Source organism: Lates calcarifer, linkage group LG18, assembly GCF_001640805.2.
Source record: "Lates calcarifer isolate ASB-BC8 linkage group LG18, TLL_Latcal_v3, whole genome shotgun sequence".
In the NCBI taxonomy this organism is placed as follows: Eukaryota; Metazoa; Chordata; class Actinopteri; family Centropomidae; genus Lates; species Lates calcarifer.
The window spans coordinates 10,057,003-10,073,891 of NC_066850.1; the positions used below are offsets into that span (position 1 = coordinate 10,057,003).

At 41.4% G+C, this 16,889-nt stretch overlaps 1 protein-coding gene across 6 annotated transcripts in view; it reads left to right on the top strand.

Annotated features, from left to right (window-relative positions):
• The window catches only part of ppp1r12a (protein phosphatase 1, regulatory subunit 12A), a 45,648-nt gene extending 36,355 nt beyond the window's left edge, over positions 1-9,293 (top strand). For 4 of the 6 annotated variants that reach the window (XM_051077564.1, XM_051077561.1, XM_051077562.1 and 1 more), the window contains 8 exons: positions 95-160; positions 1,681-1,697; positions 1,784-1,898; positions 1,983-2,087; positions 2,177-2,224; positions 3,347-3,397; positions 5,294-5,566; positions 7,367-9,293. In XM_051077564.1, the coding sequence (XP_050933521.1) occupies positions 95-160; positions 1,681-1,697; positions 1,784-1,898; positions 1,983-2,087; positions 2,177-2,224; positions 3,347-3,397; positions 5,294-5,431 (540 nt within the window). In that variant the 3' untranslated portion in view covers positions 5,432-5,566; positions 7,367-9,293. The remainder of the gene's footprint in view (positions 1-94; positions 161-1,680; positions 1,698-1,783; positions 1,899-1,982; positions 2,088-2,176; positions 2,225-3,346; positions 3,398-5,293; positions 5,567-7,366) is intronic. The other 2 variants (XM_018661955.2, XM_018661969.2) reach the window with 1 other exon arrangement.
• Positions 9,294-16,889: the final 7,596 nt, after the last annotated feature.

The window sequence follows — 16,889 nt, forward strand, 5'->3', positions numbered from 1 at the left end:
CCCTGACTGTTCCCTCTTTGATCATTTGGATAGCAAGAGCTGAAAACTGTCTGTAACCCTCCTCTCACACTCTCTCTCTTTTTTAAAATTCCAGGGTGATGAAAATGACCCTGACCAGCAGTCCGACTCAGAGGAGGGCAGCACCAAGGGAGAGCCACAGGTAAGCCAACACACACCCAGACAGGGCAAAAAAGGAGATAAAACTGACTTAAGTAGGAGCCCTCCAGCCCAACCGTCAAATCAAACTAGTCATATTACTTCTCTTGTATGCCGCGACTTCTATTTGAATTTTGGCCTTTTGCATGTATTCTCTATTCTGGTCCTTCCTCATGTCTCCTTTCATGTAGTCCAGCCCGGGCAGGTCCACTAGTCTCTGATATCCACCGCTCTGCCCCTGTACAGCTACGATTTCCTCCCCTCCCACATATCTTTCCCTCTCACTGTCTGCGGCCTTTCGAATTTTTATTGTTTCCATCTTCCGGTGATTGTCTGGTTACCACGGCGGCCTTGCAAACCAAAAGTAGTCACTCCACCATAGATCATTAGGTTTTCAAAACACGCGGACACACAAAGGCGAGGAAGATTGGGTCACTGAGGTCAAAGCACACACAGGAATGAGATGGTGGAGAGTATTCTTCACCCAGTGATCGTAGGAAATGGAATAACCTGTCAGTCCAAAGTTAGCAGGTTGATGCACACACCCTAATTATTAAAATTAAAAAAATAAACTATGTCGAAACAAATTAAACTCAGTCTTACTGTCCATGGATGGAACAGCATAGATCGGCAGTGTTGTGAAAATATTGCTGGCTGGGTGAACTTCCTGTTTGAATGGGAGTGTCAGGCAGACAGTATTCAGAGATGAGAAGGACACACACAGCTGCCGGCCATCTCTTACAGTATAAAGGGTGGAGCTGCAACAGAGCACTAAATAGGAAACAAGCAATTATCTTGCTTGAAGATGTAAAAGCTTACAGGAAAAGCTCTTCCTATCTAGCCCAGCACTCCCAGTTGAAAAAGTGTTTGCAGGTTCCAAGTAAATAAAAATTATTTTAACCTTCCTGGATGAAATTGTCAAGACTGAAGTTGTAAAGTCATACAAAACGTTTGGATTGCTTCCTGATTAAAATCGAGTAGAAGACTGTTGGTTTGTGCCTGCGTGATGCATCTCCAGTTGTGCATTAAATAATACCAAGCTGGCTGTTTGATCCGATGAGCTGAACTTCATGTTGATCATTTTCCTGGAATGCTCTCAGGAGTTCTTGACTCAAGATTGTAGCATTGTCGCGCCCCCGCCCTCTGTCTGCCTCAGGAAGCTGACTGTAATTTCAAAATAGCTGGAAGCCCGACCCTCCAACCTGACCTCCCTATCTGATGTCTGGCCCCATTCTCAGGGCGGCTGCTGTGGCACCGCACAAGCACGCCAGGGCCCGGAGACCCAGCCGTCCTCGAAGCATGGCAGCTGTTTAGTTATCAGTGTGTGTGTGTGTGTGTATTTGCATGCAGGGCAGTTTGTAGGAGGTTTACTGTGTGGGAGGGAAGGTCAGGTCCTGATACATGCAGAGGAGGCTTTAGCTGATGTGTAAGCAGTCCTCCAGTGTACACTGACTGACAAAATGCATTTTACTGCTTTCTAACTATGGATGTTAACATTCACTGTGGCTTTTTGTTTCCTTACAGAGTGACAGATTGTCCAGGTATGTTTCACCTCCATCATCTCTTATATGTTTCTGTGTTGCTGAAACATTTGGTTAAAAATAAATGACTGTTGTTCCTGTTGCAGGAATGAGAGCACTTCATCTTTAGATCGCAACGACACTCTTTTTAGCCGTAGCTATGAGAGTCGAAGGCCATACTCAAGCCGACTGGATAGAGACGACACCACTGACTATAAAAAGGTATTTATTTAGTTTAACTTCTTTTGTACAGCATTAATTATGATTGTTACACTTGTTGACTGACCTGTTTGTTTCTCATTTTAGCTCTACGAGCAGATCTTAGCTGAGAACGAGAAGTTGAAGGCCCAGTTACGTGACACAGACTTGGAGCTGGCAGACTTGAAGCTACAACTAGAGAAGGCCACACAGGTCAGCTGAACCTCCCACTGCTTCAGCTAATGAGTAAAAATCTCGACAACATAACAAATCTAATGTGTGCCGTTGTCTTCTCATTGCAGAGGCAGGAACGCTATGCTGATCGATCACAGCTTGAGATGGAGAAAAGGGTAATGACGGAACTATTTTAATAACCCAGCTCTATTACAGATGTCCTTCTTTGTTTATTAACACCATGAACTTTACATAACCTCTGTCTCTCTCAAGTTTGTCTTAAACTAAATGTAGAAATGAGAAAGTGTGTGTAAATTGATAAAACCGACCTGCTTTAAACATCCCAGTAACACTGCCAATGGGTTTATGTCTGAAGGTAACAAGCAGGCCCCAATATCATCTGGGTGGTGGTATGATCTTACCCTGAGTTTCTGTTATCAGTCTCCTTTCTGCTGCTGGCTGTTGTCTCACACGTGCCCTTGTAGTCCGGGGAGGGGGAAGGGGTCAAAGGGACCTCTCTTCCTCCCTCGCCACCCAGAACACTGCCACCTTCTCTTTCACCTGTGTTTTGAACCTCAGAGGCAGCGTGTGGTCACCACTTCTCAAGACTGCTTCTTTTATTATTATTTTGTGTATGCGTGTGTGAAAGTGTGTTTTATGTCAGTTTGTGCAGGAAATAGAACAGTAATAGGTTGTTGAATTGAAAGAACCTGTGCATGTGTGTTTTCATCATCCCCCCACACTCATTTGTTAATAATGCTGGCGTCTTCAGCTGCAGCTGTGTAGACACAACATCATAACCCCTGGATTTGTGAACTCCCTCCACTATTTTTAAGTCTGTGCTGTAATCCCAGCCACATTTGAGTTTATCAACCATGTGTCATTTGTCCTCACAGCCTTGTATAATACAAGAATGTCCTTTTTTGTTTAAAAAAAGACATTCTGACCTCCCTGTCCATGAGTCATGTCATTAACTCGCCTTCAAACACAACCTCTAAACATCTACGCCCCTGTTTTTTGACTCATACCTGCCTTTATACATCTTACACATAAATTATGTATACATCACTGAATATCTCAGTCTGAAGTGGCCGTTGCTTGCAGACGCCTCACGAGTGTGTGTGTGTGTGTGTGTGTGTGTGTGTGTGTGTGTGTGTGTGTGTTTGCTACACCCTCACCATCTTCCACACCCCTCGTTTTATACAGCGTGTAGAAGCCTGCACTTCAAGTGTGTTTTCTACTAATCTTCTTTAATGATGTCTGAGTTCAGAGTTGACCCGCTGTCCTCCACCCTACAGGAAAGAAGAGCTCTAGAAAGGAAGATTTCTGAGATGGAGGAGGAACTTAAGGTACCGACACACACACACACAGACAGTTCAGTTCATGTTCAGTGGGGTTTAGGAGATTTCCGTTGATGAAGTCAAGATCACAGCAAGTGTGTAGGTGGTACTTGCAAGTTCCAAAACAGTGCTAACAGCTGTGACTTCATGATCTTAAAATTCAGGCCCTATGAGTTAGTTAGGGTTATTCATTTATTTGGTTTGAGAGGTGAGTCATTTCAAATGCCATGACGCATTACAACTTGGGTCGTATTTTTGTAGTTCTGTCGTCAGGTATGATAACATTGCACTCAGCAAAGTCATTTCTAGGATCTGGGAACAGGGTGATGACGCTACTGAGCAAGAAACACAAGCAGTCAGTCAGACAGGTGGTAAATAAATCAACAGTTTCTGGCTGTCCCCAAAAGTTTTCTGTAGCTGCTTCATACAACACAGAGAAATGAAGGAGTGGTTGAGCTGGTTGCAACTTTACAGAATAACTTGTCTTGAAATGACTGAACCACAAGACTAACTGTGATGAAAGAAGAGGTGGGTGGTGGAAACAGAGGGCAGCGCAAGGCAGGGCAGCACTACTTGTTTCTGTTGACCTTTGTGATACTTTCAGCTCCAATGTCCGGCAGGAGAGGCACTGAGCGCTGCCATAGAATTTCACAACTGAGCTATGACCCAGACATTTACTGTCTTTGTGTGGAAATCTATTGTTTTCACAGCCCAGATGATGAACAGATAAATTCATTTGTCAGGTTTTAGGTAAAACGTGTGTTTGGCAGTGGTATGGTGAGGAACAGCAGACCACATCAGATTAAAGTAACAACTCTGAAAACTCTGACTCTGGAACAGCTCTACCAACAGGAAGTATGGACAAAACTGTAAAAATAAGACCCAGGTTGTGAGAAAATGTAACATTTCTTTTTCCTGAAAATATTGTGTGTACACCATGTGAGCCACTAATACAGGAAACATATGATATAGATAGACAATACATCAAATACATAATTTGTTGCTGCCACATTTAGACAAATACAAGTTTTGAGCCAAAAATACCAATGAGTTGATTAGAATGACTCATGATATCGTGACACTGGCGATTCCTGGCTGCTTGAAAGATGATTTGATTGGTTTCTTTTGACTCATTTTCACACAGAAAGTATTTATGTCCTCTGTGGCAGCAAAACAAGTAACCATCAAAACACTCCTCTAAGTTAAACTGGACTCACTACACACTTCCAGGGCTGACGTTGTGAGTTTGTAAATGTCTTGTCCTTGAATGTAATATAACCTCCACTCTTTTAAGGCTAATTTCCAGACAGAAAATATACATCCTCCTGGCATTCGTGCATCTCTTATTCTGTTCAGGGCACATCTCAGGTCAGCTGTTGTAATCTATGTTGACGTAGCGTTTAAGCTCTTCTACCGAGACGGCCAATTAAATGTTCCCTTTCTGGCAAACTGATTCAAGGAGGAGAGAGAAAGCAAAATCCATTAAATTCCTAGTAAGCAAGTGTTCCTCCATCGCTGTGATAACAAAGTGTGTTTATTTTTAGGTTGTAGGCAGCTGGCTGATCGTATCAGTGTCACTTTCCATTTTTCTACAAGCATCATGCTGAACCGGAAAGCCTCTTAATCATTCCTTCGGTTTCCAAAATCTGTCCCCATTTTCTAACAATCTTCCTTTTCTGTTTTCCCTTTTTCCTTCTCTCGGCCCCTCTTCTCTATTAATTTATATTGTCCTGTCTCTCATTAATCCTTTCTCTCTAATTTGTTTCTTAAAACGCATTTCTCCTGTCTTCCTTCTGCCATTCTTTCACTCTCGCTCTCTCTTTACATCCCCTCTGCCTCTTCCTCCCTCTCCTTTCTCTTTTGTTCTCCTGTGTTGTGGTTGTTGTTTCTCCCCCCCCCCTGCAGAACCTCCCCCAGGTAAAGCAGGTTCAGGCCCTGCGGCAGGTTAAGGAGCGGCTGCAGGCTGAGAACCGGGCCCTGGCCCGCGTGGTGGCAAAGCTCTCGCAGTCCGCCTGCAGCCAGCTGCCCACCGTCGACCTCTAAAGCCACGTCCGTCTGTCCACCACCATCTCTTCTCTTCCTCCCCTTCCTCTTCTTCTACTTCTTCCTCACCTTCTCCCTTCCCAACCCCCATTCTTCTCATGCTCCATTCGCGCTCTGCCCCGCACCCATAGACAGGCAGGTGCCCAGCCGCCCAACCACCACTGGTTTTGTAAACTCCCTTTTCTGCCACCCCCCTGCCTCCCCAGAGCTTTTGGTTTTCAGATTGGGGAGGGTGTCTTTTGGTTTTTACAACAGGACACTCTCCTTTTACAGTACTTGACTGCCAGGTGTTTTCCACACTTATAAAACTAATCAACATGGGTGGAGAAGGAGCTTAGGTAAGTATTGTTTGGCTGACAGGTGTCTAAATTTACTCCCAAATGTGAATTAATCAAACACACCTTCAAGCACTGTAAAGGAAAGCGTCCTCTTTGTAGTTTCTAGTTGTGATGCTTCCATCAGAGGGAGCTCGGTTGTTCAGTTTGGCTTGTTCTGGCTTCTTTGCATGAAGTGGCATCCTATTTTTGGCATCAACCTTTTTGGCCCAAATCTTCAGAGACTGAACCTTTTTCCCCCGTCTGTACTCCTCAACTTTTTCATTTCTAACAGATGACATCAAAAAAAAAAAAAAAAAAATATGGGAGACAGCTGTTGCATGCCGTGACAGGTCCAGTCGGACACTGGTTTAGTATTGATGGGATATTTAAACAGTTGATTGTCATCTGTAAATCAGTAAATGAATGTTTGTTTTTAAGGCAACTGAAATCTCTTTGCAGGAGATTGTCAGTGTTGTATGTGAGTAAAGAACTGAAAAGTATTGCATAGAAATATCTGGAATTATTTAGTAGAATAATACATGAATGATTGATTGTCATGATTACATACATTGGACATACTTAAGTTTATAGAATCTTTGTTAAGTTCAGTGTTCAGTCAAATGCCAGATCATATGGCCTCATATTTCCACATTTCGAGAAAATCTGGACTGGTGTTCACTCATAATGGGTCACAAAACACATTACAAAAAGAAAAAAGACAGTGCTGTCTACCATACATTATTAACTATTACTTTTACTCCAGAGCCTGGCAGGTGTTGTTGGAAACACAAATTAAAAGAACATAGTGTTAAATTTTGTTTTGTTTTCACTTAATCTTTTGCACTGCATCAGACTACCCTGTGGTATATGTGAAGCTAACTGATAGCAGCTAAAGCAGGCTAATGTTGTCTAAATAATGTCCAGTGTCAGAGCTGTATAAAAAGAACATAGAAGGGAAATGGGCATGTGTAGTAAAGAAAATATCCATACAGTGTTGATATGAACTAATGGATTCAGTATGTTAAATCAAAGCTGCTCGTCTGGGTGCTCCTCTGTTGTGGATTAGCCACGACAGCCTGTAACTTCAGCACCCGTTGTTGTGGTTTCACAGTACGAGCACAAATGAAGTAGTTCAACAACACTTATTACACATTCATACACAACAGTTATTATTCAAAGGTACACATTTCCTAAAGAGACCCCGACACCTGCCATGCTCTGCGGAACAACATACAATAATCAGCTTTTCCACTTTTGTACAGATCAAATAAAAAGACTCTTTAGTCTCTGCTGTGTATTTTTCCGGCTGCCGGTGAGCAGCCGTTGAGGTTCTGCATGGCTTTCTCAGGAACTTTGGCCTGTGGTGTGCCCGCTTTTACTTTTCTCTTGACTTGGAACAAATGATTTAAAAAATAAAAAAAAAAAGAGAGAAAACAAAAAACATGAGAGATGCTGTGTGACTCAAAGATTGCTTACACAGGCTGTAATTAACAGTTTGTAAAACCGGCCTGACTGGTTTAATGACATGTGCATCTGTCAAGACTTGTCTAAGCCTTCTCTCTGTGTGTCTCCCCCCACCTCCCCCCAACTTCCCTGTTTCCTTTTTATTCCCTTTCAGATGCTCCCAGACTTGAAAGCAGACAACCAGAGACTAAAGGACGAGAACGGAGCACTCATTCGAGTCATTAGCAAGCTTTCCAAGTAGAACAGCCCCCCCCCGCCCCGTCTTCTGCACCCCCTAGTCCCCCATGGCAGTGACTAATGGAATTGCACATTTAGATATTAATTGCAACAGACATCAAGAGACAAGACTCCTTTTTTTTCCCCCTATTTTTCTCCTCCCCAACTCTTTTATCTATCTTTTGCTCTTCCACCACTACTGCAGCATCCACCCATCCATCCATCCATCTACCCCCCCCCCCGTGCGCCACCTCCTCGACTATAATCCACTTGATTTGCGTGGCTGCTGTCCTGATAGAACCACTGAGTTTACAGAGCAAAAGGAAAAAGGGTTGCGTGAGCAGCATGTCAAAAGCATTGTGGGCGGGAAGCCTGAAAACTATTTAACCAATAAGCCTTAGTTGTACATAAAGAGAAAAAGAAAAACACTTGCATCTCTCTCTCTCTCTCTCTCTCTCCTCTCTCTCTCTCTCTCTCTCTCTCTCTCTCTCTCTCAGCTATCACTGAAGAACAGATATAATCCGACACCTGATTTTATTTGTGCCACAATCTCTCTTATTTGATGTAATTTCTCTTTTTTGTTTCCTCTCCCTGTGTAAGTGTTGTGTGCTGTGCAGTTTCCTCCTCCCTCCTTAACCCCTTAAAGTGCCACTTTTGCCCCATATCAGCTCCTCGTGGCCCTTGGCGCCCACCCCCCACCCACCCCTTTTTTTTTCTCTTCCCACACACAGATCACCAATGCACACACACACACTCGCCCACCTTCTCCCCATTTTTGTACCTCTGTGCATCTTCCTCCAAGAGGGAAAAAAAATTTGAATTCTCGCTTTAGCGAAACGAGGCGGACCTGGTGGAATTTAAGCTTTCACTGTATGTGCAATATGCATTTCTTTTTTCTTTTCTTTTTTTTTAATGCTTTAATGATGAGTCCATCACAAGTAGGATTTTTCACTCTTCCACCGCTTCCATTGCTCACCTTCCTCCCCTCCCCCTCTTTTTTTTTTTTTTTTTTGTTTTAAGTTTGTAGTGTAGTCAGTTTATACTCTGTATTTCTCACTTTGTTTTAGCAGGTACTGAGTGATGCTGTATATACCTGTATGTATTTGTTTGAGACCAGCACATGGCATGCGTTTATGGTTCCCGTCTGTTACTATTAAAAGTATACAAATTCCAGAGGACAAAAAGGTGTGTTTTAATTATTTTTTCTTTTATAGTCTAAAGACATTGGATACAGTACAGTAGAGCCTCTCTCTTACACGGGATGGCTGGCAGTGTTCAGTGCTTTATTTTCCAGTTTAAAATAAGTGTTCACATAATTGTGAGATTTAAAAAGAAAAAACAAGAAATAATCGCTTCACTACATTTCACTTTCATTGTATTCAGTATCTTGGAAGAGTGCTGTTAATTTTGTTTCCAATTTTTTAAAGCTGTAGTATTATAACCAAGGTGTTGTCACTAAAAAAAGAAAAAAAAAGAAAAAAGAAAATCTTAGGTATCGCTAACCCAGTCCTTTTTACAATGTCTACATGCACTGTCAATGCCATGTGAGGGGTCTTGATGTCAGGTTAAAGCAAATCGCCACCATCAAATATTCCATGCATCTGAAAACATTTTATGCATTTCAGTGGCCTTTTAAGGATATTTTAGTAAAAGAAGTTAAAAAAAGAAGTCACTGCAGATGGACTAATGACCATCTACTCTGGTTAAGACTTTTTGTTTGTTTGTTTTTTTTTTTTTTTTTTTTTCTTTTTTTCCCCCCATCATCTTGTAAAATAGGTGTGTGGCTTAATACATGCAAGCTGTGCTGTGACTACCAACCACTGAAGAGTTCATTAAAAATAAACTTGTACATTGTAAAGTTCCAATGTCTCATTATTTATTTTTCTTCTTTTTGTTTAAATGGTTGATTTCATGAAAGTGGTAGTGGGATGAGTCCACTTAACAGAATACAACTAGTCCTCCTAAAGGGCCAGTACATTTAAATTACAGAAAAATGGTATCTAGCCATGCAGATATTTTTGGTTTGGTGTCTCTGCTCCAATACACTGTTTTTCAAAAATTCTGTATCAAATTCAGAGGGATGACACTGATCCAGGAATTGAGATAAACAATATATCCATGAAGCAGCATTTTAATGAAAAATTCATTCTCCTCAGGAACTGGACAAACAGTCCTCCTTTGTATCACTGCCCATGTCATGCTACTGTTTGTGAGGCAGAAAACATCATTTTCTGGGATATTTCTGATTTATCTGAAATGAAAACAAGGAAATTTTGCTCATTTAAGTCTCAGTTTAATTATTAAAAGAAATTGCTGTTGAACCAGCTCTGAATTGTATGTATTGTGTTGTAACAGATTTATTGTGTGTGTGTAATTTGGGTGAATTGGCTCTTTTGTTATAAGCCTATACCCAATTGTGTGTGTGACACTATAATATGCCTTGACTTTTCTCTTTCCCCATAAGGTGGGCTGGCCTGGGTATCAGGAGTTACTGTTGCTACTCTCCATCATACCAGTAGATGGTGCACAGCTTTGCAGACTGTCAGTCAGTGTGTTACTGTGTTAAATACAAATGAAACACACAGATCACATCCACAAAAACAAGAGTAACTGTAGGAGTCTCTCTATTTATCAGCTACAAAATACAGTGCATACAATGCCTTGCTCTTAAGACCTTCAACCGGCCGACCCTCTCAGCCATTCAGTTTCTCCAGTGACAGGAGTTAACAATCTCTTAACATGAAGATTGAAGCAGTAGCAAAAAGCTGACTGTCTTCCCTCTCCTCCTCCTCCTCCTCCTCCTCCTCACACTCCTGAATCTGCACTGCTTCACTTCTCTTTATTGTAATCCCAGATGGCGGTGGATTTGCAACAAATAAAAGTGCAGCCAAGAGTTAGATAACATGTACACACAGTCGTAAAGTGACAGGGTACACGAGCATTCGCTGCAACTTCCACCACTGAGCTGGACAGATTCCTCTTTACGTGATTTATATGACAGTGATAGTTGAAATAACTTCACTGCATGCTCTTGTTTCTGCCTGTATTGTCTGTAATAGCCCACTGGGTGTGACTTGCTTTCTTGGTTTAAGATAAAGTGCTCCAATCCTGAGATAAGGCTTTAGGGATAAGCAGTGGTATCTGCCATAATTGCCCAGACTCATGCGAAAGTTCCTGGCTTTTTCTGTTTTCCATTGCCTCAGTGCGTGGTTTAGAAGTCTGGTTTGTGTCTTCACTATGACACGGACATGCTTCCCCAACCATCTTAAGAAGAATGTCTTCATCAGGACCATGACAGGGGATAATCAGGAAAAAAAAAGATCTTTTAGACAGATTCCTGGCCTTTAAAAGTGACCCCCCATGTAATTATACTAACAAATGGTTTGAATTAATGCTGCCTTTTCCCGTGGTTTGCCTGGCTCAAAGGCAGTGAGGACAACAGCAGGCTATTTGTTTTTGTCATCATATAGAGGTTTACCTCAGTGTATGCATTCTGATGTTTAACCTGCACTTTTATGCCACATCTGTTGCAGATGATTAATGCTCTTCAGAAGGCTTTCGTCTGCACTTAAGCTCATTTCGGTTGCAGGCCCTTCACTGTGAACCAGATTAATGTGTTGTGGGCGCACTGACCTGGGATGTCTGAGGAATAAACTTAATAACTCGCAGGATTTTCTATGCATGTCATAACCACAGCTTGAGGGTCAATCCGGCTCAGTATTTTTTAAACACGACTATGGAAAGTCTAAAGCTAGCAGCTAGCAGCTCTATGTGGTGCTTTGAGCTAAATGCTAAGCACGCTAACATGCTCATAATGTCACTTGAGCAAAAATAAAAGCAGACATGGTGTTCAGTCCGGCTTACCTTTAAATGGTGAGCGGAAATGTGATGATTTGAAGTAAAAGGAATAAAATATTTAAAAAGAAAACACCAGTGTGGACCTTTAAGTGTCACAATCAGAGCTTGTTAGTAGCTCACTGAGGCACTAGAAATGTGACCAGTAATAAGTCCCAGCAGGGAACTAAAATAATTCTCGTGATTGCAGCCTGGTCTCTTTTGATTCCTGACAGCAGCTCCACCAGTGGATGTCTTGCTGTGCTTTTCTAGGTTGGAATTCATCCATAAAGAAGGAATTAGATCTTGGCAACTGCTGTCACACACACAGACACTCACACTCATCCTCTCTACTCATTTTATTTCCACCACGGCCTAATCTCCCTCTCTTCTCTACCATAAAGTGCAGCAACCCAAACAAACCTCCTCCCCATCTGCAATTTTAAACCTCCAAACACACACTAGACTTAGACACATTGGATGAGCAAAACCCCTCAGCGCTGAGGACAAACAGCAGCGGGGTTCCTCTCTGATGACAAACAATGACAAATTGAGGCGTCCTGATGAAGTGACAGCTTGAGTCTGTCACTGAGACAAAGACGAACACCCTCGCTTGGAAAAATGCATTTCAGAGCAGTGGTGGGTTGCTGTGGATGCATCTAGAAGAGACGGTATAGAGACGCCTCTCACTCTTTGACTGTGGTCTCACCACCTGCATTTATAGGAAAATGCATTTATGTATCCTGCTTGTGACAACTGCACCGTTAGTCACTCAAAGCAAGCGATCTGAAGACGTTAACGTGGGTTCTGGGAATCTATGAGGGGTCTTTTACAATAGGTTTTGTAATTTAACAGACTTATCAGCCAAATAATCACTGATGAAAATAATAGTCAGCTGCAAAAATCCATTAGAAAACGCTCCAATAAGGGTGTAACAGATTTATTTTGTGTGGGATATTTTCTCAGGTGAAAAGTCAACTCCAAAGAAAGCTTTTTTAAAAAACAACTAATAAAAACTGGAAATCAACTCAGTCGAAACATCAATCAAGGAACTTAATATATTTACTTCATTAATAGAAAAGAGTAGCTGTGAATGAGAACCTGTAAAACTATGTCTGATTACGCTACTGATTAATGAACTGTTGTCTGACTGATGAGGTGTTTGTTCACCCTGTGTTTTTAAAAATAAAACTTAATTCAGCTTTATTTATACAGCACTGAATCACAGCAGAAGCTATCTCAAGACACCTTTATAAAGCAGGTCTAGACTGCACTCTTTATATTATAATATGCCTCCACTTAATTCAAGGGTATTCTTTAAGTGAGCTGACTAATGCAGACACAACTGACTGGTGTTTTCAAGAAAGAAAGGATTTCAGTTCAAAGTATGAATTTAGATGATGTGACGATTTTTTTGCAGTGTGTAGGGCCAACTCAGCAACACTGAATAGGGGAAGAGGAGGTTGGCACGTTGACCCACCCAGTCACCCACCATCACCCCATCATCATCAACAGATGGCACCCTGCAGATGGCACGGGGATGGTACTGGGGGCAATTGGTGAGCACATAAGGAAGAACAGACAAACACGAGCACCACCAGGAACATGAGGTCTGTGGGTTGGGCTTTTTGTGCAGAAAAGAAAATATGTTAATTCATCTTTGTTACTTTGTTACTCATTCCAAAACAAATGACTCAAAGGGAAACCAGCAAACCCACACACTGAGAAACTGGACCCAGTGAGGGCTTTACTGCTGCATTTTCCCAGTAATCTCAAACCCTGAGAATTCTCTGACGACCTCACGCTGACACTCGCTCTCTCTGTGTTTTATGGGAAGTGTGTCACCTAAAACTCTCTGTTGTCCCACGTTCTAACTTCCTTCCTCTTGTTGACCATGTAGCTGGTGCACGCAGAGGAGAGTTGTACGCCGCAGCAGTCTTGTGACGGGAAGCTCAACAGTTCAAATCCAGGATCGTTGGGGGGGGAAATCACAGCGGGAGATGTGAACAAAACACTGAATGTGCTCTCCATCCTCCACATCAAGCCCTTGAGCAAGGCACGTACATTCCTTGTAAAACTGAGCTGCTCCAAGAGAGTGATGTGTGCAAATACTGCATTTATAGTTGACTAATGGTTCTGCAAACCATTCTGTAATGTTTTAGGACATTTGAATGTATTTGTTCTCTCTGTTCATGAACAGAGGGATTGGCAGTCTCTTGAAACTAGCTTGTGATCCATCATGGTGATGAATTGTAATATTTATAGAGCTTGAAGCCGACTTTAATTTATTTTAAAGTTACATTATCACTGTGAGGTATCACAGTGCCGTGTACTTTTCAAACCAGTGGTCTCTTAAACTGCATTTCTGTGTAAAAACAATGGAACGGTGTGTAGATGTGAATGAAAAACAGTGAGTGAAATATGAAAACAATCATTTTTAAAGAAATCTGAAACAGCACAGCATGGTTTGCAGAGGTGAAGTTTGAAAATTAAGCAAAACACTAGTGTGACTGGTCAGTTAATGAGATACTGTGTTGCTCAGCATCTCTTCCCTTCAAAAATAAAGGCAAAAGAAAATAAAGAGGCGACTCCCGCATTCCTTTAAATCTCAACACTATAAAAGTTCAAACTCATAACCAGCCCAGCTGATTCGTGCCTCTGTTCTTCTAAGTGAAGAGAAAGACAATCATGTTATTTCCCTGCATACCCACCAAAAACATGACTTGCCAGTCTCCCTCTCTCTGTGTGTGTGTGTGTGTGTGTGTGTGTGTGTTGCAGAACTGCTGGCTAAACCTGACATCTGTGTGTAAACCCAACTTCTGGGAGGCTCGGGAGAAACATTTCTTGAATACTTACTTACTCTTGGATAAACAATTTCATGGGGGAGTGAGCTCGGCATAGGCTCGCTCGCTACAAAATTACCCACCTAATAGCTTCTGACTAAAACATTACTGTCAAATAAATGAAAACGTGTGAATGCAAGAGTGGCCATTACACAGAGATATGTTTAATATGAATTTCAGGTTGCTTGCAATGCTCATTTTACAGCCGGGCAGGCAATGCATTTTTACTCTTTACCATAAACGTGTTATGGGTTATAACACATCTGATATGAGCGGTCATTACAAAAAAATATTAGAGATCTTCCAGAGACGGTGCAGGGTACTTTAAATACATTTAAACACTCAACACAGAGTCTAAGCACACTTACTTTGGGAATACATCACTGGAATGTTTAATGGGATTTATTTCAAAGCGGCATTTGTGTTGTCATGGAAGGAAACATTCTGTGACAACCCTTATGCCCCCTCATTCTTTTTTATTTTCCTCCTCAAGAGCAGACAGAAATATGCTAAATATGCAGCAGTGTGACCTGAGTCCATAGATCAGGGTTTATTTTTAGGAGAGGCGCCTCACTCCCTCGCTCCACCCAAGTTTTTTTCATTATCTGCAACAGGATTTGCACATGCAGAGATAATGACTGTATGCCTGCTCTCCCATTCACCAATAGGATGTGGATGAGAGTCACATTTTTTTAGCCCTTTATGGCAAATAACATGGGTCCATTAACACGCGTAAACAGCCTCTTACTGGAAACATGTTCAGAAATTTACATATCAGTGATAAACTTCCCCTGAAAGTCAGTGGACCCTTGGGTGCGAGCTAGGTGCCCATATACCCTTCAGCATGGCTAAGTTACGATGCTATTACCCTAGCATGAAATTAGGTTTCTGACAGTAAGCACCTATAGCAAGTTTTAGATCCCCACGTGAGAAGAAATCTGAGCTCATACAGTTAGGTAATGGCAGAATGCACAGCGATTGGATATCACTGGAATGCCGAGCAGAGTTATTACAATGGAGCTTTGCATGAACACGCAGCAGTGACTTGCAGTATGTTAGATTAATTACACTTCCTCTAAGCTGGGATCATTATACAGGAGAGCTCCAGACGGAGGAGGAAATCTTAATGCTGACTGTACGCCTGTGTTTTAGAAGCTATACTTGTCTCTGTTCTGCTGGATGTTAATGAATTATTAGCTTTGTTGTTGGAGCCCTAGATGTTAAAATTTCCATTCTTCTGAGCAATTTCCAAGCTTCTCATCCATTCTGGCTTAAAAGTTGCACATTGAAGTTCTGAAAACAATTCACCCCTCATAAAATGTTACCCATCATAGTTCTCCTGATCATCCATGATTCAGCAATAATAAAGACCATCTTTATTTGTAGAGCAGAAAACTCAAAGTACAAAGTGCTCCACTCAAAGCAAAGTAAGTACTTTACTTAGGTAAATGCAGGTACTTTACCTGAGTATTTCCACTTTAAACCACTTTGGGTACTTATACTTCAGGACAGTTCAGAAGGAATTATTGCACTTTTTTCCTCCACCACATTAATCTGATAGTTATAGTTAAGAGTTACTTTACAGATTTTCACACAAAACATGTGAGGATCTTATAAAACATTGTGTCTTATTAGAGATTAAACTACCTGACATATCAGGTTAATATAAATTATAAAACCTATAATATAAACTATAATATTGTATATAATATATAGCACTCAGCTGCAATTCTTCTGTATTACTTTTGAGACTCATCAACTCATTCATCTCCTTCCTCTACTGTTACCAACATTCACAGAGCAAGGTGAACAAATTACAAAGTATAAAGTCAATTCTAGTAATGAAATATAACTTTGAGTTTGTACTGGCTGTTAATGTGACTGAAACTGAAGTAAAAGTATTTGAGTACTTATACAACAGGTGTGTGTCATAGTCATATGTCAGGGACATTTTGAAAGGCCTGGACTGCAAGAAGCGAGAAGTGTTAAGGTGTGCAGGAGATTTCAACACTCAGTGACTATTCACATTTCTCATAAACCACAGTATCATGACAAGAAAAAAAAAACTTGTCAGTCTTCTTATATTGTCCCCGACCTGCCTTTTAGCTGGAATCAAGTGCATACATCAGCACGACGAGACGAGCAAGGAGGTTCCCCTCTGATCAGAGCTGGTTGGATGAGTCATCCAGCGCCCGAGGGAATCAGTCTGTGGGAGCTGCGTGGGAGAGCTCAATCGTCAACCAATGCTCTCCTGCAGAAATGTTGAACTCCAACTGTGCAATTATCAAAGGCCTATTGAAGTGGAGAAACTAGTGACATTGTGCTGTCAGTGTAAGTCAGAGTTGTGGATGTGCACAGAGGCTTTTAAAGACACACACCTGTGGCTGATGGAATAAATTTACAGCTGAACTTTCTGCTGAAATGCTGCTTTGAAAAGTTTCAACTCTTAAGCTTCTAACACACACTCAGTGTAAGAAAGGATCAGGTAGAAAAAAGTTCACTTCAGTTTCATTCTGAACATCTTTAATGAACTCTGTCTGACGTAAGATGATGTGTTTCTACTTGACCTTTCTTTAAGAAAGATCACTGTCATGTCAAGTATGATTAAGTATATTAATATATAATTAGTCTTTATGGAAACATCACAATATGGCCATAAAATACCGTAAATACCCTTTTAAAAAGTACCATAATTCACCAAATTACATATTAAAGGACTATTACAAGGACTATACGTTCGGGCTGTGCTCCATCATTACTTCGGCTTTACTCGGAAGTTTTCGT